General features: G+C 34.7%; 1 protein-coding gene across 2 annotated transcripts in view; it reads left to right on the top strand.

The window, feature by feature from the left end:
• The window catches only part of STXBP5L (syntaxin binding protein 5-like), a 503509-nt gene that overhangs the window by 195502 nt on the left and 282311 nt on the right, over positions 1-25696 (top strand). For both annotated transcript variants that reach the window (XM_011971605.1, XM_011971604.1), the window contains exon 7: positions 3360-3423. In XM_011971605.1, coding sequence (XP_011826995.1) covers positions 3360-3423 — 64 coding nt within the window. The remainder of the gene's footprint in view (positions 1-3359; positions 3424-25696) is intronic.

The raw sequence follows: 25696 nt of genomic DNA, 5'->3' as shown, positions 1-25696 counted from the left end.
AATATAGACATGGGCTCTCAAAGTGGTATCTGTGAAGAATGCTACATCTACACTGAGATCCAAGGGGTGAGTTTCAGTTAGATGAGTAAAATACCAGGGACAAGGACATTCCAGGCAGAGGGAACAGAATATTTAAAGGATAGAATGTAAGATAATTTTCTGTTCTATGCCCAGAAATTTTAAGTACTACAGTTTTTAGTTTGTTGGAATGGCTGGGGGATAGGATAGCAAGAGATAAAGCTGGAAGGTAATCAGGTTTTATAACATGAAAGGTCTTGTAAGCCAATTTGAGAAGTTCAGACTTTAAGACTAATAGGGAGCTAGATTTTGAGGGTTGTAAGCAGATCTCAATCAAATCTGTATTTTAGGAGTACTACCCTGAATGCAGGTATGGAGAAATAATTGGAGAGAAAGGAAGACTGTGTTCTTGGTAAAAATTATGTTGGTGGTTGTAGGAGTGGAGATAAACGAACACATTAATGAAATACTTAAAAGAGGTAGGATGACTTCCCAGTGTCTGCCTTGAGCAACGGTGTATAATGGTGCCATTTAGTAAAAGTGCAAGAGATTGAGTAGGTTGAGAGTAAAATAATAAGTTCAATTTTAGGTCCATGGAATTGTATGTGTTTATAAGACTTTTAAGTGAGTTGGTGTAGAAGAATGGTAAGAGGCAGGATATATGGATCTGAAGGTAATGAGCGATAGAATTTACGGGGTTGTTAAAACCAGATGAAAAGATGAAATTGTGCATGAAGAGTATGTAGAGAAAAGTTAGCAAACTAATAGCCATTGAACTAATTATGACTCATAGATATGTTTTGTTTTGGCCATCAGAGTATTTAAAGATGCTCTGAATTATTATTTTCTAATATTTAAAAATTGGTAGAATGAAGATAAAAATTTGGACTTTTTGGTGAAACAATCCTAGTCTAGCATTCCTGTATGGCAATAATCAACTGCAAATGAATAGTAACTTTCCTTATGTAGGTGGGTAATGTGCTATCCAGGTTGGTACAGTGCTTATTCAGCCTATTTAACTCATTTGCAATACCTGCCTTATTCCTGTAGCATTTTGAATTTGTGGCCATATGGGAATGCATGGCAGTCTAGGACAGGATACCATAGAATATCAACATTTAAGATATGGGAAGATAATGAAAAGTCCATAATGGAAACTAATATCAAGAAGGCTACTTTAGTGAATGGGAGAAAGATAACTAAATAGGGATACCTAGAAGAATTACTGCACATTTTTTTAGGTGGCTAGTACATGACAATAATTCATTGATAATTCTATCTAAAGTAATTTTTTTGTAATTTTCAGAATCCAGAGTCCACAGATGCTTTTTTATTTTTAGGTCAATTTCTCATGACCATAAGTTTTGCCAGGAGTGCTTTGTGGGTTTTGGAAGTTTAATATTAGGGAACAAGCCAGAAGAAATATCCCAAAATATTAATAGGCATTACCTCTACACAGTGAAATAATGTGAATGCTTTTTCCTCTTCATTTTTGATGTGTTCTACGTTTGTTTAAGATAATAAATAACGTTTCTTCTAGAGTCTGAAAAAGTAACTACAAATGACAGAAGTTTAATGTTAGATTATTTTCAGAACTAGAATATTTTATAGTTTCAGGATCTAAACACAAGAGTCTTGCATGTGATCCAAGTAGTGTTTCCCAAAACAAATTTCTGTGATTTCATTGATATGATCAATGAAAAAGAATTCAGTGGACTAATAATTTTGTAAAGTACCGAAGATTTACAATGTTCATTTGCATACTACAGACTCTAAGAAATTCTATAGGGGAAAAAATATTTAATTTTGTTTAATTCAGGGTTTCCCAAACTTTTAAAATATGGAACGCTACCTTATCATAGAGTACACTTTGGTAAGTGTTAGTGCAGTCAAACCAAGAGACAGAGAGGTTATGGTTTGTTGGCAATTATGAGTTCCTGGAGGATAATTTAAAGACATTAACCCTTATCAGAGGAATTCATACCTTTATAGAACACTGCATTTATGTATAAATGATATGTTACATATAAATGTGGAAAGAATTAAAGAAAGCTCTGTAAACTTTTTATGCAGCCCTGTTTAATTTCTTTTCTTCCTGCATATATTCTAAAATGCAAATAGTAACTCTGATTTCCAATTATCACATCAATCATAATACATACTATTTATTGAATGCATACTATGTTTTGCCATAGTATTAGATGTTATATGTATCTTCTAATCTGCACAATTATTCAGTAAGGTCAGTGCCAATATTTCCACTTTTAGATGAAAATATTTAGGATGAATCCACTGACAAAATTCATCAATATCCAATGAATCTGTTTATTCCCCTTCGTCACTCTGAGGAGTCAGTATCAGGAGGTCCTAGAATTAATTTGTCACTTTTCTCTGATTCCAAGTAGTTTCTAAGATTTAAATCTTCATTGTTTTGTATAGAATCTTTGATCATTTTCATGTGTGCTTAAGAAAGAAACTGAAACTATGTTAATACAATCATAATAAGAGTAATTTGGCACTGTTAGATCATGGAGAAAGGCTGTGGAAAGTGGAGCAATAATAAAACCCTTGTTATATCAGGTCATATCATATTTAATCATGACATAATCATTTTCAAAGTGATGTAAGTTAAACTAGGAATTATAAAAGAAACATGCCAGATATGAGAGTAGAATAAATTTAAAGTCAGATTGATAGAGAGCCCAAGTCTTTTAACAATATTCTGTTAGACTCATAATTATCTGTAATTTATTATACTAAATAACCTGATAAGTGTGGTATAACCAACGAACTAGGTTTCACTCCAATTTGTCGTTTTTCTGTAAGAGGGTTATCACTAGAGTAGATTTATTTTTAAGTCAAAGGTGCCATTGTACTTCAGGGGAAAATAATCAGAGGAGATTTCATGTAAAAGGAAATCTTAAATCAGGTATGTACTTTGCAATTTAATTGAGACAGGTTTACACTTATCTTTGTAACTGTATATTCTTTTATCTATGTAAAGAAAAATTCAATTAAAAAAATTCAGAGGCGCTTATCTGACAACAAACGTTTCAAATAATAAAGAACCCCATTGTTATATGGCTGTTTGTGTTTTAACCCGATTTTTAAAAAAAACATAAATAAGTAGTTTGCAGTTAGTAAATAGAAATGCAGTTAGTATTGGTAAGTAATCAAAATGTACAAGACATTAAGTAAATCAAAAACTTAAGTGAATCTGAGCTTAACCCTAGAATGCTGGGATTTTATTCCAGTGTAATCTTAATTCCTTTGTTTCAGTCTCTAGCGGTAAGGTATTTTAATGTTTGGTTTTTAATTACTGTTTTGAATTGATTTGACAGATCCACCAAGACTCATCCAGGTCCAGTTGTACATTTAAGTGATAGCCCAAGAGATGAAGGGAAAGTGAGTATTATGATATCTTTATTATTACTTTTATTTTCCTCATTCTTGAAAAAAGGTGTTTCTTACTATTATTTTATATCTAATATCTAGACCAGTTGATAGCATTTTATATTATTTAAAATGAAAATGTGTTGACTCAACGAATGAGTAAATGAATGAATGAATGAATGATTCATGCTACTGATGGTCCGAAATTAAGTCTTTAGCTTTACTGAGAGATAAAATCGGTATTTAATTCTGGCATTTTGAGGACGATAACATGTAGAACAACTTTAATTTTCAAATACTCTATGCTTGAATTTAATAATGTGAATAAAATTTGCCTTCGTTACTCAGTTTGGTAATGAAAAATAACCAATATTAAATAACATAAATTAGCCAATCTTGATTTCATTAACATGTACTAATATATAAAATGTTATCAGATTACAGAAGTAATTCTTATTCATTTTGATTATTTCAAAATTTGCGTTTGATGGTGATGAAACAGTAGAAAACATGAAAATTAGATATCTTAATATTAATTAATTACTATTAATAAATTATTTAGTATATAGGTTGGGTTCTTTATTTTTAAAGGATAGAAGCTGAATTAGCCTATCAAAAATCAAACCTGAAAGGCAAGTCCACCCACCCATGGAATAACACTGGATCCCTTCAAATCGATCCACAAGTACAATGTAATTCCAATCAGGTGCCATCAGAGTTTATTTTTTAAGAATTCAAAAGGTGATTTTAAAATTTATTAAGAAAAGAAAATGTATACAAATAGCCAAGACATTTTTGAAAAAAAAATACAGTGTTATATTGGTACAGGGGTACACAAGAAGACCAATGTATCTAAATAGATACATCCCCAAATGGTTCAGATATTTGGGAAAATGTTATATATTTTAAAGAAGATATCTGAGGATATAATTAGCTATTGAATAAATGGTGTTGGACAATTGGTTCTTCACTTTGAAAAGAATAGTAAGACCTCTGCCTCATATATACATAAAGAACCAATGTTTAATAAACATTAAAATCACAACTCAGAAAGTATTCAAAGACGCTTATAGGATAGGGTTGTTAGTTACTGTGGAGTAGGGGCACTCTTGGGCAAAATCTAAAAACTTTAGGGCATATACTATAACAAGACTATCATAATAAGAGGCAACAAAGTGGGAGGTAATATTTCCTACATGTCACAAATAATGAACATGTAAAATATATAAAGAACTTGTATGAAATCCTCATCTTGTAGTAAGAAATCAGTATATAATATCTAATGACTAAATCAGAAAATAGCAATATAAACATATTCAGACATGAAAATAAGTCTACCAAAAAAGATGATTTTAAGAGTTGATGTCGTTACCTCTTATTTCTAGAGAGAAGGATTTGGCAGTGAGGAGGAAAAAGCCTCACTAATAATTAGGGAAATACAATATACAATTTGTCAACATCAGACTGACAAAATGTCAAACACTAAAAATATTAATTTAAAAATATCAGAGAATGGAAAAAGCACTGGGAAATAGCCATCTAAATATATGTATATATACCAGGATGACCAATTAAGCATTATCGACATTTAAAACATATATTCATTTTTAGAATTTATTATGACCTAGAAAATATCATTCTGATATCTATACTGTTTATGTGACTAATGGTGCAAACTATTAAAATAGTCTAAATGTCTCTTAATAGAATATTAAATAAATGAATGCTGATATATTCATACTGTGGAATGCTCTGTTGATATGGAAAGTTCTTTAAGACACGTTTTTTAAAAGAAAAGTTGCAGACCAGTAAGGTATAAAACCATCTGAACATTGCCTTTATATTTGTACTTATATATTCAAATGCCTAAGAAAAAAAAAGCCTGAAAGAACATAGACAAATCTGGGAGGAGACTAGAGATTGGAATTGGGGAAAATGGTCAAAGATATTCTTATTTTCTTTGTGTTGTTCAAATTTTTATGAAAGAATATAATGTGGCAATTGTTTAATTACAAATTAAAAGGACTGCAAAATAAATGAATATTGGCATCAGAAAACTATAGGTTTGAGTTGTGGCTCTAGTATTTATTAGCATATAATCTTGAATAAATCACTTTACTTCTTGTATATCAGTTTTTCCATCAATAGTCTTTTGTCACAGAAATCTTTTTTTATTTTAATATATTCAGTTTTATCATTCTTTTCATGTGATTCTTGCTTTTCGTTTCTTATCCAGTAAATATTTCCCTTCCAGAGAGAAAATACAATTTTATTTTTTCTATTGGTTTTAAGATCTTGCATTTCACAGTTAGATTTTCATCTTCATGTAATTTATTTTATGATGGTTTGATACAGTAGAGTTTTATTTGCACATGTAAATAATTCATTTATTGTATAGTCAATCTATTTTCCATTGGTGATTTATATATCTCACTCATATATCAAGTTCCCATATTTGGGTGGGTATTCTGGGCTTTCCCTTTTGCTGAATTGTTTATCTACTATTATACTAACGACATACTTTATTAACTATAATAACTTACAAAATGTCTTGATATCTGGTAAGCTGGTCTCTTTTCTTTTTCTAAATTATCTTGGCTATTTCTGACTCATTATTCTAGTATATGAATTTTGGAATCAGCTTATCAAGCTCAATGTGAGTCTCAACTGGGATTTTGTTTGAAATTTGAATGTATAACTTAGAGAAAATTTACATGTTTAAGATATGGGTGTTCCGTTTAAAAATATGATGTGTTTACTTTGGCTTTCATTTGTTTTGCTATATAACTATAAGTTTTTTTTGTAGAAGTCTTTTATATCTTCTGCTAGCTTAATTAGATAATAAGTACCTTATAGAGTTTACTGCTCTTGTGACTTGTGACTTAATCTTCTTAAAATGTTTCATAATTGATTATCTTTAGATTATGAAATATTGTTGATTTTTTAATATTTTGTATTCAGCTGCATCATTGAATGTTTTGTTTTTAATAGCTGTCCTTAGATTCTCTGGAATATTCTATGTATAAAAACAGCAAATATAGACAAATTTTCTTCCTTTCTAATATTTATTGGTATACAGATCTTTTTTGTTTTGTTGACTAGGACCCCAGTGCAGTGTTGAGTAAAAATGGTTTTAGTGGGAACTTTCTTTTGTTTCCAGCTTCAAAAGAAATGCCTCCACGATTTCAGCATTAAGTAAAATGGTTGTTGCAGATCTTTGATTGCTTTTATGAAGTTAAAAACATTCCACCTATTTCCAATATTCTAAGAGTTTAAAATTATGAATGGTGTCAAATTTTATTGAATGCTTTCTACATGTATCAAGATTATTATTTCTTAATTTGTTAATTTGTTGAATTATGTTAATAGATTTTCTGACTTTAAACATATTTGTATTTCTGGGATAAATTCAACTTGGAAGGGGAAAGCTTCCCTTGGAAGCTAATTGGTGAAGTTCAAGAAGGAACAAACTGCTAAAATTAAGGTTCCTACAAAATCAAGTTAATATGGTTGGGTGCTGTGGCTCACACCTGTAATCCCAGCACTTTGGGAGGCCGAGGTGGGTGGATCATCTGAGGTCAGGAGTTCAAGACAAGCCTGACCAATATGGTGAAACCCTGTCTCTACCAAAAACACACAAAAAATTAGCCAGGCATAGTGACATGCGCCTATAGTCCCAGGTACTCGGGAAGCTGAGGCAGGAGTTTGCTTGAACCCAGGAGGCAGAGGTTGTAGCGAGCTGCATTCCACTGCATTCCAGCCAGAGCAACAGAGCAAGACTCCATCTAAAAACAAACAAACAAACAAACAAAAAATCAAGATAATATCATAGAATCAGAAAATAGGCCATCTTTCCCCCAATATATCATTTATAAAGAAACTGTGCATTGGTCTATCAAATACAAAAGGGTACTCTTGAGCTGAGAGATGCCTGTATTGATTTGATACAGTATTGAGTGAATCTGCTTGAATTCTCTCAGCTTCTCTTGTCTCCCAAATAAGGGCTGCTTGCTTCACTTCAGGTTTGGCAGAATTAATTGACTTCATGTAGTATTGCTTCCTGAAGTTAACGAGCTATTCCCAGGTCTCTGGCTACTTTCATTAATTCTGGATTCAGAAGACGTGCTACAACATAAGGCATTCAATCTGGCTTCCCTAACACATGCCAAAGGGGTCAAATGACACAATTCTGAAGAGAGGGGGTGTTAACCTCCATGGAGAGAATCTTGACCAATGTTAGACAAGAGACAAGTAATAAATTCTTCCTCTCTTCCTCCTTATTATTTGGCTAATTTGAGTCATAGTTTTCTCACATAAACTTTTGGAGATTTCTTGCAAGACCATGCTAGCACACCTGTTAAATGACCGGTGATGTCTCTTCCACTTCTCCCCATGAAATAGTGATTAGTGTGATAATGAATCATCTTTCTTTTATTATTACAACCCTGAGATTGCACTCCTCCCTTAATACTAGAATTAAACTCTGCCTCAGGCTTTTTTGTACACAATCCTTGTTAAGATAACAGTTACTACAATTATTCTAGATAAGGGACTGGAAACTATAGCCACGAACCAAATCTGGCATGCTGCCTGTTTTCTCAAAATGTTTTATTGAACACAGCCATGCTCATTCATTAACATATGTCTGTGGCTGCTTTCTTGCTATAAGAGTAAAGCTGAGCAGTTGGGCCTGCAAAGCCTAAAATGTTCACTATCTGGCCTTTACATAAAAAGTTTGCTGACTCCTGTTCTAGTTTGTAAACCCTCAGTATTGGACTTTTGAAGTTAGGTTGTCTCCTGTCTAAAATCAGCAAACCTGTTGAAGGTGCCAGGTGAAGTGAATTAAACCCTTCCATGCAGTGACATCACAGTTACTTTAAAAATGTTCTTCTGTGAGTAGGGACTAATCTTTCTCTGCTAGAAAGATAAGACAAAGGGAGATCAAGTAGTCATGGTGTTTAATTGATATGGGGTAATGATAATTACATAATGATAATGAAATAAAATAACTTCCTTTGAGGGCACTTGTATTAGTTTCCCATTGTCAAAAGAAATTATCATAAATTCAATAGCTTAAAAACAAAACAATTTATTATCTTTCAGTTCTGTAGGCCAGAAGTTCAACACAGGTCTCACTGGACAAAAATAAAAGTATCAGCAGGGTTGCATTCCTTTTTAGTAATTCTAGAAGATAATCTGATTTCTTGCCTTTTTCAGAGGCTGCATACATTCCTTGGCTTGTAGCCCCTTTGTCTATCTTCATATCCAACAACATAGTATCTCTCTGACTCTTCTTCCACAGTTGTGTCTCTTTCTCACCACAACTGGGAAACGTTTTTCACTTTTATAAAGTCTTTTTTGTTGTTGTTGTTATGTAAGGAACATATTGACAGATTCCAAGGATGAGAGTGTGGGTGTCTTTGGGAGTCCTTTATTCTTCCTGCATCATCTCAGAACACTTAATTACTGATTTACCAAATCCCAGAAGTCCTCTAAGGTAGATTTAAAGGAACTCTTACCTTATGTAGCTCTAGGGAAGACTGTGCTAAAAATAGGCCCAGGAGCTGCTTATAAGGAGACCAAATACATAACTTTGATAGGTCCCATTTGTTAAAGTCAGAGCCCTGATAAGGAAAGAGTATGACCATTGTATATTAGTTTCCTATGGCTGCAATAACATATTACCACAAAGTGGATGACTTAAAACAAATAAGCTTATTTTTTCCTAGTTCTAACAAGCAGAAGTCTAAAACTAAGGTATCTGTTAGGCCATGCTCCCTCTGAAGACTCTAGGGGAGAACTCTTCCTTGCCTTTTCCAGCTTAGGTGGCTCCTGATGTTCCTTGACTTGTGGCAGTATAACACCAATCTCTGCCTTCATTTTCCATTTTCACGTGGTCTTCTCTATGTCTTCTCTTCTTTTTATAACAACAGCAGTCATTGGATTTAGGGTGGGCCTAGGATGGGATTTAGGGCCCACCCTAAATCCAGAATGATTTCTTCTTGAAATCCTTAACTAATTATATCTGTGAAGATTCTATTTCCAAATAAAGTCACATTCTGAGGTTCTGGGTGCACATGAATTTTTGAGGGCACTATTCAACCATTAACCTGGGATGGAGAAATTTGTGTAGATAAGCCTGAGAATATTGCAAACCCCAGCAACCCCCAATTTCCTCAAACCCTTCTGGTCAGCAGAAGTACCTCTTTTACCATTTCTGGAGGAAAGCAGTTTCCCTTTTCTGGGTGACTGTGTAATGACTTCACCTAAAATAATTTCCTTGTATGATGATGTTTTTCCCCACAAGACCACCTCCAATATCATTACATCCAGGCAAACAACCAGAGTCAGATCTCAGATCTCAGCACAGCCTAACACAGAAGCATAAATCTTCCTCCAGGAATAAATAAGCTATACTTGAAAGAATTAGAATACCTACCAAAGGAATTGAGGATATGACTAATATGGTCATTCACCAATGAAATGTGTTTAGAGTGGTTTTTAAGGACTTGAACTTGGGGGCTGCATAGAGGAGAGTTTATTTTTATGGGGGCACTTACTTATGATTTTGGATTTAGTGCTTTCGCAGGGACACTTGGATATGGTCCTAGTAGTAATTTGCTGGGATAGTCCCTTGAAGCCTAGACTAAAAAAAAGGCATAGAGTAAATAGAGATGTCAGAGTCTTTTGGTATAGTATTAAAGAAGGTATCAGGGAGATGATAATGTTAAAATGAATGTATTATGTTTGTTCTGGCAACTCACCTTTTGACTGTGTTCCCTAGGTGGCTTCTGAGGAGACTGTCTTCACTTAACCTAATAAGAAATGCCCGACAAAGGCAAATATTAACATATTTGAGAAGCTTGGTAGTAGTTGTCTTTCTTAAGGCCCTTGTTGACAGCAGGAGTTGATGGAAGAGAGCCAGGTTCCATAATATTCATGGATTGTAGAGGCCAGGTTGCAAAATTTAACCATCTGGCAATATGGGCTTAATTACCATAATAAGCAGCAAGGCTGGAGTGACAATGCAGGAGTCTATGGTAATGGCTAATATATCATGACGTTTCTAGGAGCAAAATAAGGTGGGAAGTTGACTGGGATGTTGTTTGCCTTGCGTGATCAGAAAAAAATTAAGAGCAGTTTAATTTTTTACAATCACCATCAAAATGGAAAATCACAGTATCTCATCAGGTTTTCAAATATAAGTCAGTTTGCAGATTCAGAATCTATTGATTAAAAAAGGAGCTAGTTGTCCCTGAAAAAGAATCCTGAAATGCTATAATAAGTACATATAGTAATTATAGAAGCATCTGTGATCATTTGCAGGAATGACTGTTTAGTTATCAGGACTGTTAGATATAGGGTCAGAGCAGACATTAATACTGGGAAATTTAAAAAAAAGCAATTATGGTCCTCCAGTTAGAGGGAAGACATATGAAATTAAATAACTAGTTGATAGATGGAGTTTTAGCCCAAGTCTAATCTCACAGTAGATCTAGTGGGTATGCAGACATACCCAGTTATTTTCTCCAAATGTATAATTTGGACAGATATTCTTAGTAGCTGGAATAATACACATATTGGTTTTCTTACACTGTAGAGGCACATAGTAGGAAAGGAAAATAGAATCTCCTGAAACTGTCTTCCTCTGCCAATATTGTAATCAGAAGCAATACAGCATCTCTGAAGGAATTGCAGAGATTAGCACAATTAGACTTGAATGATGTAATGGTAGTGGTCACCAATACATTATTGTTGAGTTCCATTGTGTAGGTTTTGCAAAAAAACAAAATCAATTGAGGTTGGTAATAGTACATCACTATAAATATAACCAAGTGACAGTCCCAATCACAGCTGCCTAGCTGTTGATACTTTTATGGGTGTAGATCAACACAACCTATGGTACCTAATATGCAGTTATATATTTAGTGAAATCTTTTTTTCACATGGATGTGGGATGGACCCTGTAATCATCAACAGAGGAAAATGAAAGAAAGGACTGCAGTATAAATTCAGAATCTTTCTCCAGGACTATGTTATTTTTCCTGCTCTCGGTCTTAATATAATCCTCAGGAATCTTGATTGTCTGGACATTCTTTAGAAAGTATACCATTCCACTTTTTGCCTATGTAATGCTAACTGGATCTGGTGAGCAGACCTGGCGAGTACCTTTATAACTCATAAGATTCATGTTTCAGTGGGTGGGAAGAAAATAGCACAAACATCCAGGGGCCTGTACCAGATATGAAGATTTTGAGAGTCTTAGTGTCTGGGGCATACAGAGCATCTCCTCTAAATTAAAGCGTAAGCAATTTTACTTCTCCTAAGAAAGTGTCACATCACTTGATGGTGCTTTTGGATTTGAATAATAGTTTATAATGTCCTTGAAATTACTGAACCAACTAATTTTTATATCACCCAAAAGTCTGCCAGTTTTGAGTGAAACCCTAGAGAAAAAGCTGGTAGTGTTTGTCCCCTAAGTCAAAGATGCTTTGCAAGCTACTCTGCCACTTGGGATGCATGATTTTATAGATCCGATAGAGCTTAACGCATCTGGTGGATAAAATGTTCTATTGGAAAGCCCTCTAGAGAAGTCATAGCAGTTACTATCCATTTTCAAAGCAACTCCTGACATGCTCCTGGGCCCTTGTAGAGACTGAACCATGGAACACCGAATGACTATGTAACCTGTGCTGTCCCTCATGAGTTACATCTTATATTCACTGAGTCATAAAATTGGGTGGGAGACATGGTATATTTAGGATATTAGCCTTGAGCTTTCAAAAGTTATTAGTGAATTAGATGTACATGGACCCCAGAATTCCATCTGTTGCAAAAATGCCTCCCTCTCAACCTACTTGTATAGTCTCATGGGATTGGCAGGAAACACCTAAAACCAATTGACAGAGGAGGAAAGAAGTTATGCCTGCTCCATAGACAAGTCAGAGGATTGGTTGGCATTAGCTGGTTACAGACTGTTGCTCAATTACATCTCTACTAAGAGCTAACCCTGAATAACACTGGTAAAGAAAATCATCAGTATGAGTAGAGTCAGTAGCGGTATACTGTATTATGCATTTCATATGAATAATGACACAATACCTTGAAATTCAGAAAAATTTTCTTCCACTTGAAAATGTTAAAACTCTTCATTAAACAACTATTAGATCAAGTAGAAAATACAAATCAAAATAGGTGAACATATAAACATCAAAAATTGTGATATATATATATATCAGAATCTATGGAATATAATGAAAATAATTATCAAAAACAGCTTGTAGCTTTTAAATCATATATCAGTAAAATTATAAATTAAAATACATAAATCTAATATGAAACACGGAAAGCTAGAAAAAAGATCAAGAAAACAAAGCAAAAGGAAGCATAACAGACATAAAGAGATAAGAGCAGAACTTCAGTCAGTTCTGATTTTAAGCTATGTTATAAATTAATCAACATACTAGTTCTTTGAATAGAACATAAACAAAATATGCAAACCAACATTCAACCTAATCAAGAAAAATAGGGAGAAAACAAAGTTACACAGAATAATATACGAAACAAGAGGAAATCATACTAAAACTAAGGACATTTTTAAACTTTTGAGTTAAATTATTTTACACAGCGCTAAGCAAGTAGATATAAAAGCCTAGGTAAAATGGGTAATTCCAAAGGGAAATTGTTAACAGTGATATGCAGACAGAAATTTAAGAAAATGAGAAAGTTATTAAGTTAGTACTCCTACCCAAAAGTATAAGACACAGATGACTTCATAATGGAATTTTACTAATTTTTCAAATATTAGATAATACCAATGCTATATAGACTGTTCTTAAAAAGGGATTGCCAAACTATGGCCAGTGGGACAAATATGGCCTGCCTGTTATTATTTTAAATAAAGCTTTATTGGAGATTGTGTAGTCTGCAAAGCCTAAAATATTTACTATTTGGCCTGGTACAGAAAAAGTGTACCAACTCCTGTTCTGAGTATAGTTTCAAAAAATAAAAAAATTTAAATTGTTTTTATAGAACAATTATAAGAGTGATAACTAAACCTAATAAAAGTTGCATAAAAAGAAAACTGGATTTATTGGGTATATTAATATCAATGGAAAAGGAGTGACATCAGCAAAGTGGCAGAATAGGAAGGGCTTTCATTCTCACAAACACACAGATTCAGCTACAATTCACACATAAATTCCCTTTGTGAGAAATGACAAAGTAATTGAAAAGTTTCTGAACCCCAGGAGAACATGAAACCAGATCATTAACACCAGTGAGGAGATTCAGGACACCTTCTTAGCAGAAACCTTGCTCCTGGTGCAGTGCCATATGATCAAGGAGAGATTTCCTGGGTTGCAGCTTCACCCAAGAGAGTTAAGAACTTTGTTCATATGTTCAGTACCTCAATTTTTCCAAAGGGGCTCCCCAGAGAATTGACTTCTGTCTTGCCAGTCTTGGAGCACTGACAGCTCTGAAACAGCCTAGCTGCCTAGACAAGAACGGAGGCAGCAAATTGCGCTGATAAGCACTTTTGACCCTCCCTGCCCTGCTGCTCAGCACAGAGGACAGATGAAAAATACCCTCTCTCAGCTTACTCCTTAGGTTGAAAAGTGGATCTGTGCATCCAGTGCCCCAACTTCTTTGGGAGGTGCCAAAAAAACTAGCATAAATCTTACCAGTCCTGAAGCTCTGATGGGTCTGGAACATCTAGCTGCCTGGGGAGAACCAAGGTGGTGGCTTGAGCTGGTAGATGCCATAGCTACCCCATTGGGGTCAGCACAGAGTGAGAAGATAAAGACCACAGATGCCTGTATCTCCATGGGAAAGGAAAGAGTAGATAGAAGTTCTCAGAATCTGTGTCTAGGCCAATTGGTGGGGAACTTCTCTATGAGGACATTTCAGGAAGACAGAGAGATGCCTGCTTTGTCTAATGTGCAGAAAGCAACATAGAGAGTCAAGGAAAATGAAGAATCAGGCAAAAAATGTTTAAACAAAGAATAAGATAATGGAAACCAACCATAATGAAATAGGTTTATATGACTTACCTGATACAGAATTAAAATAACTCTCATAAAGAGACTCTCTGAGATCAAGAATGCAATTCATGAACAAAACTAGAATTTTCAGCAAAGAGAAAATATTTAAAAATACTAAACAGAAGACATGGAGCTGAAGAACACAATAATAGAACTGAAAAAAAAAAATCACTAGAGGGGTCAACAGCAGACTACATAAAGTAGAAGAAAGGATCAGAGAACCCAAAGACAGGTAACTAGAAATAATTCAGTCAGCAAAAGGAAAAAAGAATGAAGAACAGGGAAGAAGGCTTATGGGACTTATGGGGTAAAATTAAAGTGGGCCACTATGTATATTATAGAAGATCCATAATGAGAAGAAGCATATCAAGGACCAGAAGGCTTATTTAAACAAATGATGAGAGGTAGGCATGGTCACTTGTGCCTGTATGCCCTGCACTTTGAGAGGCTGATGTGAGAGGATTGCTTGAGTCCAAGAGTTTGAGACCAGCCTGGACAACATGGCAAGACCCTGATTTTATGAAAAAGAAAAAAGATTTAATGATTGAAAGCCTCCCAAATCTGGAGAATGAAGTAGATATCCAAACCCAGGAAGCCCAAAGGACACCAAATAAAATGAACCCAAAGAAATCTACATTCAGATATGTTATTATCAGATTGTCAGTGGTCAAGGACAAAGAAAGGATTTTAAAAGCAGCAAGAAAAGTGGATTGTCACATGCAAGGGAATCTCTATAAGATTATCCACAGAGTTTTTAGCAGAAATATTGCAGGACAGAAAGGAGTGGTATAATATATTCACAGGCTAAAAGAAAAAAAAAAAATACTGTCCATCAAGAATAGTATACTTAGCAAAACTGTCCTTCAAAAATGTAAGAGAGATAAAACTTTTCCCAGACAATCAAAAGCTGAGGAAGTTTACCACCACTAGATCTGACTCGCAAGAAATGCTAAAGAGTTCTTCAAAAACAAAAGGGAAGCAAGATGGCTGTTGTATTAGTCCATTCTCACACTGCTAGAAAGACACTATCTGAGACTGGATAATTTATAAACAAAAGAAGTTTAATTGACTCACAGTTCCACATGGCTGGAGAGGCCTTAGGAAACTTACAATCATGGCACAAGGCAAAGAGGAAGCAAGGCATGTCTTACATGGCAACAGGTGAGAGAGCGAGCAAAGGGGAAGTGCCACACTTTAAAACCATCAGATCTCATGAGAACTCCCACATTATCCAGAGAACAGCAAGGGATTATTGACCCCATGATCCAGTCACCTCCCATCAGTTCCCACCCTTGACACATGGTGATTACAATTTGAGATGAGATTTGGGTGGGGACACAGAGCCAAACTATATCAGTTTTCTTAGTCCATTTTCTGTTGATTGTAATAGAATGCTTAAAACTGAGAAATTCATAAAGAAAAGCAATTTATCTATTACATTTATGAATGCTGGGAAGTCTGAGGTCTAGGGAAGGCATTGGTGAAAACTTTCTTGCTGATAGGACTCTGTGGTGTCCTGAGGGACTGCAGGGCATCACATGGTGAGGGAGCAGTGTGTGCTAATATTCTAGCTCAGGTCTTTCTTCTCTTACACAGCCACTAGTTCCCCTCCCATGAAGGGGAACTAGTTAGTGAATCCCCTCTCAATTCATTAACCCATTAATTCATTCATTAGGGCAGATCTTTCATGATTGAGTTACCTCTTACAGGCCCCACTTGTCAATACTGCTGCATTGGAGATTAAATTTCAATATGAGTTCTTTTTTTTTCTTTTTTTTTTTTTGAGATGGAGTCTCACTCTGTTGCCCAGGTTGGAGTGCAGTGGCGTAATCTTGGCTCACTGCAAATTCTGCCTCCCGGGTTCACGCCATTCTCCTGCCTCAGCCTCCTGAGTAGCTGGAACTATAGGTACCCACCACCACACCTAGCTAATTTTTTTGTATTTTTAGTAGAGATGGGGTTTCACCATGTTAGGCAGGATGATCTTGATCTCCTGACCTCGTGATCCGCCCACCTCTAAGTATGAGTTCTTGAGGAGACATTCAAACCATAGCAATGGTGAAGTAAGACTCTTCAGTGAGAGTCACCCTATACAACTCACCATAATGTAGAATCAGTGGGAGTGCTAAGCTTGTTTTCCTGCAACTATATGGTCCCATCTGGGGTTGATGGCTCATCAGGAATTAGATTAGTGACAGATCATCAGGAATTAGATTCTCATAAGGAGCATGCAACTTAGATCCCTTGCATGTGTGCTTTACAATAGGGTTCGCACTCCTATGAGAATCTAATACTGCGGCTGATCTGACAGGAGGTGGAGCTCTGGTGGTAATGCGAGTAACAGAGATCAGCTGTAAATACAGATGACTCTTCATTTGCTCACCTGCTATTCACCTCCTGCTGTGTGGTTTGGTTCCTAACAGGCCACAGACTGGTACTGTGGCCAGGGTTTGGGGAGCCCTGCTCTAGACCACCCTGGTGTCATGAAAATCCACAACAGCATCCAATGGGCTAAAGTTCCAGTCTGCATTACCACTGGTTAACTACAGTGGCCTCAAGCTCCCAGTAATCCTCAGTGGCAGGCAGGCTATAGCTACTGAAGGCCTTAGCATGTCCAAGTGCCAGACAGAAACCCATGGCTGTGGTGGAATGAACTTGGATTCTGGCCTGCATCACCACTGGCCAACTACAGTGCCCTTAGGCCCTGAATAAACCTCAGTGGCAGGCAGGTTATACCTGCCATGGGCCTTAGGCATGGCCTGGTGCCATGCTCATCTTAGTAGCAGTAGACTTTGGGTATAAGTTCAGCAGCCGAAGGATAACTCCTGCCTCCCTTTTTCCAACACCAGGCAACACAGCACACAGAGAGAAATCATTCACTTGGTGAAGGAAAAGAAGTATAAGCATAGAGTTTTGCTGTAGAACCCAGTATAGTGCCCACCACAGTAAAACTCAACATCTGGCAGATCCCTCCCCACCACAGCTCCTGACACTGGACTGGTATGCATAGGCAGAGCCTCTAGACCTGCCCTGGTATCAATTAGGAACCCATGGACCCCAGCAAAGCAGACTCAGGACCCAACCCACATCACTTCTTGCCTACTGCAGCAGCCTTGAGACCCGATAAACCTTAGTTGCAGTGCTTAATATCACTAATCATTAGGGAGATCCAAATCAAAGCCACAATAAGATACCATCTCACACCAGTAAGAATGGCTATTACTACAATTTTTAAAAAAACAACAGATGCCAGCAAGGTTGGAGAGAATAGGGAACACTGGTACACTGCTGGTGGAAATGTGAATTAGTTAAGCCATTGTGGAAGGCAATCTAGAGGTTTTCCAAAGAACTGAAAGCAGAGCTACCATTTGATCCAGCAGTCTCATTGCTGGGTATATAGCCAAAGAAATATAAATTGTTCTACCATAAAGATACATGCATGTGTATGTTCATTGCAGTACTATTCACAATAGCAAAGACACGGAATCAGCCTAACTACCCATCAGTGGTGGACTGGATGAAGAAAATGTGCTACATATACACCATGGAATACTACACAGCTATTTTAAAAAATGAAGTCATGGCCTTTGCAGCTCATGGAGGGAGCTGGAGGCCATTATCCTAACCGAATTAACACAGGAACAGAAAACCAAATACTCTATGTGCTCCTTATAAGTGGGAGCTAAACATTGTGTACACACAGACACAAAGAAGGGAACAGTAGACACTGGTACCTGTTTTAGGGTGGAAGGTGGGAGGAGGGTGAGGATTGAAAAACTACCTATCAAGTATTATGCTAATTACCTGGGTGACAAAACTATTTGTACACCAAACACCTATAACGTGCAATTTCCCCATATATGTACCAAACCTGCACACATACCCTTTAAACCTAAAATAAAAGTTGAAAAGAATAAAAAAGTGTTGGTTTTTTGAAAATGTAAACAAAATTGGCAAACTTTTAGCTAGACTAAGAAAAAAGAATGAAGACCAAATAAATAAAATCAGAGATGAAAAAAGTTACATCTGATACCACAGAAATGCAAAGGATTGGCAGACTGTTATGAACAATTTTATGCTAACAGATTGGAAAGCCTAGAAGAAATAGATAAATACCTTCATACCAAAACGAGGTAAGGACACAATAAAAAAGAAAACTACAGGCAATATTCCTGATGAACATAGATGCAAAATGTTTAACAAAATACTCAACCGAATTCAACAGCACATTAAAAAGATCATTCATTATGACCAAGTGAGATTTATTGCAGGAATACAAAGATGGTTCAACATATTCAAATCAATAAACATAATACGTCATATTAACAGAATGAAGGACAGAAACCATATGGTCATTTTAATACATGGAGAAAAGGCATATGACAAAAATCATCATTCCTTTATGATTAAAATTTCAGTAAACTAGATAGAAGGATTGTACCTCAACACAATAAGTGCCACAATTGACAGACCTACAACTAACATCATACTGAACGGAAAAAAGTTAAAAACTTTTTTTCTGACATCCGGAACAAGGTAAGGATGTCCACTCTTGCCAGTCCTATACAACATAGTACTGGAAGTCCTAACCAGAGCAACTAGGCAAGTGAGAGAAATATAAGGCATCCAAATTTGATAGGAGGAAGTTAAATTGTCCCTTTTTGCTGATGACATGATTTTATATATAGAAATCCCTAAATACTCCACTAAAAGACTTTTAGAATTTATAAATAAGTTAGGTTGCAGGTTATAAAACCAACATTCAAAGGTTAGTAATATATGTATATGCTAATAGTAAATTATCTGTGAAAGAAATAAACAATTCTATTTACCATATCCATTTAAAAAACTGGACATAAATTTAACTAAGGAGCTGAAAGGTGTCTACACTGGAAATTATAAAACATTGATAAGAGAGGTTGAAGAAGACACATAAATGGAAGCTATTCCATATTCATGGATTAGGAGGATTAATATAGTATATTTACCACTCAATGTGATCTATAGATTCAATACACTTTCTATCAAAATACCAATACCATTCTTCACAGAAATAGAAAAAACATCACAAAGTTTGTATAGAACCATAAGAGACTCTAAGTAACAAAAGCAGTCTTGACCAAAAAGAACAAAGCTGGAGGCATCACATTACCTGACTCCAAAGTACACCACAATGCTATAGTAACCAAAACAGCATGGTGCTGGCATAAAAACAGACACATAGGCTGATGGAACATGTTAGAGAGCCCAACATAAAAATCCACATATTTACAGCCAATTGATTTTTGAATGTGCCAAAAACATGCAATAAAGAAAGGAAAGTCTCCTTAATAAATAATATTGGGAAAACTGTATATGCACATGTGGAAGAATGACATGAGACACTCATTTCTCACTGTAATAAAAAGTTGAAATAGATTAAATAATTAAGTGTAATTCCTCAAACTTCTATGAACCTACTTGAAGAAAACACAGGGGAAATGCTTCATGACATGGGTATTGGCAAGGAGTTTCTTGAGTAAGAGCTCAAGAGCACAGGCAACAAAATTAAAGTAGACAAATGGGATTATATCAAACACAAAAATGTTTGCATAGCAAAGGAAACAACAGAGTGAAAAGACAATCTACAAGAGAAATGTTAGTTATAGAAAAATAAATGTGTTCTTACTCATACTGGAGGGCTAAACAAAAATTGAGCTTGTAGAATTAAAGTAGCATTGTGGTTATTAGAAATTAGGAACAGTAGAAGGCAAGGGGAAGAAAGGGAGAAGTTGGTTAATGGATACAAAATTACAGCTATATGGAAGGAATGAGTTTTAGCATTCTGTAGCACTATAGGTTGAATATGATTAAAAATTATTTAGTGTATATTTATAAAAGCTCAAAGAGAAGATGTTGAATGTTCATAACACAAATAAATGATGAATATTCAAGGTGATGGATATCCTAATTATTGTGATTTGGTCATTACACATTGTTTAAATGTAAAAAAACTCTCATAAACATGTACAATTTTTATATGTCAACTAAAAAGAAAAACAATGACACATGTCGAATTTTTAAAATCCCTATGAGAGGGGTACTATTTCACATGAAACAATTATGGCAGAATATGAATTAACTTACCCAAGATCATGTTGCTGGTAATTATCAGAATTAGTGTTCAAACCTAGACTGTATCACAGAGTCAATACTCTTAACAATCACACTATAAGAACAGATATAATAAATATTTACTTACCTGGAGGATATAAATTCTATTTTTATTCCGAGTTCTGAATCAAAATGGTAATTCAAAGGCAATGAGAACATTAACCTCATCACCATCAATTAGGCTCAAAAGAAAATGGTACATATTCTATTGCAGCCAGTCAGGATTAATTCTCAAATTTATGAAACCTGAAGAGAGAGGACAATGCAAAGGAAACCGTACTTAGTAGCAGAACAGTTATTACTACAAGCAGACTTCAAAGTATTTTAAACAAACCATCACTTATGCTGAAAGTGACAATAAAAGACTTGGAAAAAAAAGACCACCTACAGAATGAGAGGAAATACTTGTCAACCATACATTCAAAAATATAAGGGACTCAAACAACTCACCATAAAAAAACCAAACAACCCAATTGAAAAATGGACAAAATATTTAAATAGACATTTTTCAAAAGAAGACATATTATAAATAGCCAATGAGTATATGGTGAAATGCTCAACATCACTCATCATCAGGGGAATGCAAATCAAAACCACAGTGAGCTATCACCTCACCCCATTTAGAATTGCCATTATCAAAAAGACAAAAGATAATAAGTACTGGTGAAGATATGGAGAGAAGGTAATGAAAATTGGTACAACCATTTTAGAAAATAGTATGGAGATTGTTCAAATTAAAAATAGAACTACCATATGATCCAGCAATACCACTACTGAGTATATAACTAAATGAATTGCGGTCAATATATCCAAGAGATATCTGCATTCCCATGTTCATCACAACATTATTCACAATGGCCAAGATATGGAATCAACGTAATTATCCATCATTGGATAAATAGATAAAGAAAATATGATATATATTCACAATGGAATACTATTCAGCCATATAAAATAATAAAATCTTCTCATTTGAGACAACATGGATGAACCTGGAGGACACTACGTTAAGGGAAATAAGCCAGAAGCAGAAAGACAAATTCCATATCATCTCACTCGTATGTGGAATTTTTAAAAATCGATTACAATGAAGTAGAGAGAGGAAAGGTATTTACTGGCAGCTGAGGTAGTTAATGAGGAGGAATGGATGAGGACATGTTGGCCAAAGGATAACATAATTACAGTTATGTAGCAGGAGTAAATTTTAAGAGATCTAATGTATTACAAGGTGATTATAGTTATATATTATACTGTTGAAAAATGTAGAGAGTAGATGTTATGTGATCTTATCACAAAATGATAACTATGTGAGGTAATGTTTTTTTAACTATAACAAGTTTAACCATTCCACAATGTATATATATTTCAAAATACTGTGTTATATGTGATAAAAACATACAATGTTATCTGTCAATATAAAAGAAATATTTTTTAAAGACTGAAAAAATACCGAAATTGAAAGAAAAGGATGTTAAACAGCAATGCAATAGCAGAAGGAAGTGTGAAACTTAGGCCAGGCATGGTAGCTCAGGTCTGTAATCCCAGCACTTTGGGAGGCCAAGCCGGGCAGATCACTTGAGGTTGGGAGTTCAAGACTAGCCTGACCAACATGGAGAAACCCCATCTCTACTAAAAATACAAAATTAGCTGGGCATGGTGGCCCATGCCTGTAATCCCAGCTACCTGGGAGGCTGAGGCAGGAGAATTGCTTCAACCTGGGAGGCAGAGGTTGCAGTGAACTGAGATCATGCCGTTGCACACCAGCTTGGGCAACAAGAGTGAAACTCTGTCTCAAAAAAAAAAAAAAAAAGTGTAAAACTTATTGATAAGGGTAAATATACAAACAAATTCAGAATACTGTAGCATAATGATGATGGGTACATCACTTAATTCTATTAGGATGGTGCAAAAGTAATTGCAGTAAAGTAATTCAAAGGACACAACTATTAAAAATAGCTATAACTGAAAATTATATTAGAAGATACACAATATAAGTAGATGAAAATTGTGACAACAATACTATAAAGTATGTGTCGGGGAAGATAAGTTTAAGTGTAGAGTTTTGGTATACTATTGAACTTAAGGTGTTATCAGCTTAAAATAGAGCATTAGATTTTATGTAAGTCCTAAAGTAACCATACACACAACGAATGCCTAAGAAGTTACACAAAATAAAAAGAAATCAAAGCATATCAATAAACAAACATAAAGGAAGACAGCAAGAGAGGAAAAGACAGACAAAAGAATTATAAGGCAAACAGAAAACAACTAATGAAATGGCAAATCATTCCTTGTCGATAATTATTTTAAATGTTAATGAATTGATCTCCCCAATCAAAAGACACAAAGTATCTGAATTGATTTAGAAAAATAAAAAATAAAAAACAAGACCCAACCATATGCTGTCTACAGTAAACTCCCTTTCCATTTAAGGATATATAAAGACTGAAAAAGATGTTTCATGCAAATGATAATTTATGCAAATAGTAAACAAAAATGAGGAGGGATGGCTATTATTATAGGAGACACCATAGACTTTAAGTCAAAAAATATCATGAGACGAAGAAGGACAATGAAAAGGTCTATCCACCAAGAAGAAAATAATGATTATAAATATATACATATCTGATGTCAGAGCACCTAAATATATAAGGCAAATATTGTCAGAACTGAAGGGAGAAATAGAGAGCAATACAATCACAGTAAGAGGCTTCAGTACTCCGCTTTCAGTAATAGACAGATTATCCAGATATATTAAAAGGAATCAGAGGGCTTCAATAGCACCATAGACCAAATGGACTTAACATATATACAGAACTTTCCACCCAACAGGAGCAAGATATACATTTTTCTCAAGCACAAATGTAATATTCTCCAGAATAGATAACATGTTAGGCCATGAAACAAACCTTAATACATTTAAGAAGATTGAAATGATATCAAGTATCCTTTCTGACCACAATGTAATAAAACTAGAAATCAATAGTGGAAGAAAACTCCAAAATGTACAAATACATAGAAATTAAGCAATACATCCCTAAACAATCATTGCCTCAATAAAAATCAAAAAAGAAATTAGAAAATGTCTTGAGACAAACAAAAATGGAAACACACTCTAACAAAAATTATGGGATGCAGAAAAAGCAGTTGTAAGAGGGAAGTTCTAGCAATAAATGCTTACATTAAAAAATAAGAAAGACCTGCAAACATACAACTTTACCTCGAGGAACTAGAAAAGGAAGAGCAAACTAAGCACAAATGTAGAAGAAATAAGGAAATAAAGATTAGAGCAGAAATAAATGAAAAAGATAAAAAAGAAAATCAATGAAACAGTTATTATTTGAAAAGATCAACAAAATTGACAAACTCAGCTACACTAAGTAAAAAAGATTTAAAACTCAAATAAATAAAATTAGAAATGAAAGGAGAGATTTACAACTGATGCCACAGAAATAAGGATAATAAGAGACTAATAAGAACAGTTATATACCAACAAACTGTATAATCTAGAAGGATTGAGTAAATTTTTGGAAACATAAAACCTGCCAAGACAAACCATGAAGAAATAGAAAGTCTAAGAACTAGATAGAGATTGAATCAGTAATGAAAAACCTTTTAATGTAGAAAAGCTCAGGATGGCTTCCCTAGTGAATTCTACCAAAAATTTGAAGAATTAACATCGATCCTCAAATTAAAAAAAAAAAAAAAAAAAAAAAACCTGAAGAGGGAAAACATTATCATCAGTATTCCCCTGACATCAAAACTAGTCAAATATACCACAAGAAAATAAAACTACAGGTGAATATTCATGATGAAATAGATGCAAAAATCCTCAACAAAATACTGGCAAACTGAATCCAAGAGCACATTAAAATAATCATGCATCATGATCAAGTGGGATTTATCCCTGAAGTGCAAGGATGGTTCAACACATAATAATAACACTTTCTGATTTTAAGCTAAATTACAAGGCTACAATAATTAATATGTATGACAATAGCATAAAAACAGGCATATAGACCAATGGAACAGAATAGAGAGCCCCGAAATAATCCACACATATGTGGTCAACTGATCTTTGACAAGGGTGCCAAGAATACACAGTGTAGGAAGGATAATATTTTAAACAAATGGTATTGAGAAAACTGGATATCCACATGTAAAAGAATGTAATTAGACCTTTTTCCTACATCATACTGAAAACATCAATTCAAAATGGATTAAAGACTTAAACATAAGACCTTAAACTCTGAAATAAACATAAGACCTTAAACTCTGAAATATGTAGAAAAAACATAGAAGAAAAGCTTCATGACACTGGTTTTGACAATGTCATGGCTCTATAAACATGACACTGAAAGTAACTACAATGAAAACAAAAATAAACATGTAGGATAATGTCAAACTAAAAAGCTTCTGCATAGCAAAAGAAACAATCAACAGTGTGAAAACACAATGTAGAGAATAGGAGAAAAATTTTGCAAGCCATATATCTGTAAAGGATTAATCTGCAAAATACATAATAAACTCATACAACTCAATAGTAAAAAAAAAAAAAAAATCTAGTAACCCGATTTTAAAATGGGCTTAGGTCTTAAATAGACATTTCTCCAATGTCTGTACTATAAAGTATGTGTCAGGGGAAGAGAAGTTTAAGTATAGAGTTTTGGTATAGTATTGAACTTAAGGTGTTATCAGCTTAAAATAGAGCATTAGCTTTTATGTAAGTCCTAAGGTAACCACACACACAAAGAATGCCTAAGATCAGGTATATGGAAAAGTGCTTAATGTTACTAATCATTAGAGAAATGCAAATCAAAACCAAGAATAGATATTAGGATGGATGTATATATATTTTAGACCAAATGACACCTTTTGACAAGGATGTGATGATACTGGAACACTTGTATGGTGGGACTGCAAAATGGTTCAGCTACTATGGAAAACTGTGGAGGGTCCTCAAGAAATTGAAAATAGAACTACCTGTATAATACAGCAATCCCACTTCTGGATATTTATACAAAAGAATTGAAATCGGAGGGCGGAGCAAGATGGCCGAATAGGAACAGCTCCAGTCTCCAACTCCCAGC

This window comes from Mandrillus leucophaeus, unplaced genomic scaffold, assembly GCF_000951045.1.
Source record: "Mandrillus leucophaeus isolate KB7577 unplaced genomic scaffold, Mleu.le_1.0 Scaffold123, whole genome shotgun sequence".
Lineage (NCBI taxonomy): Eukaryota > Metazoa > Chordata > Mammalia > Primates > Cercopithecidae > Mandrillus > Mandrillus leucophaeus.
This window is presented reverse-complemented; position numbering and strand designations above follow the sequence as displayed.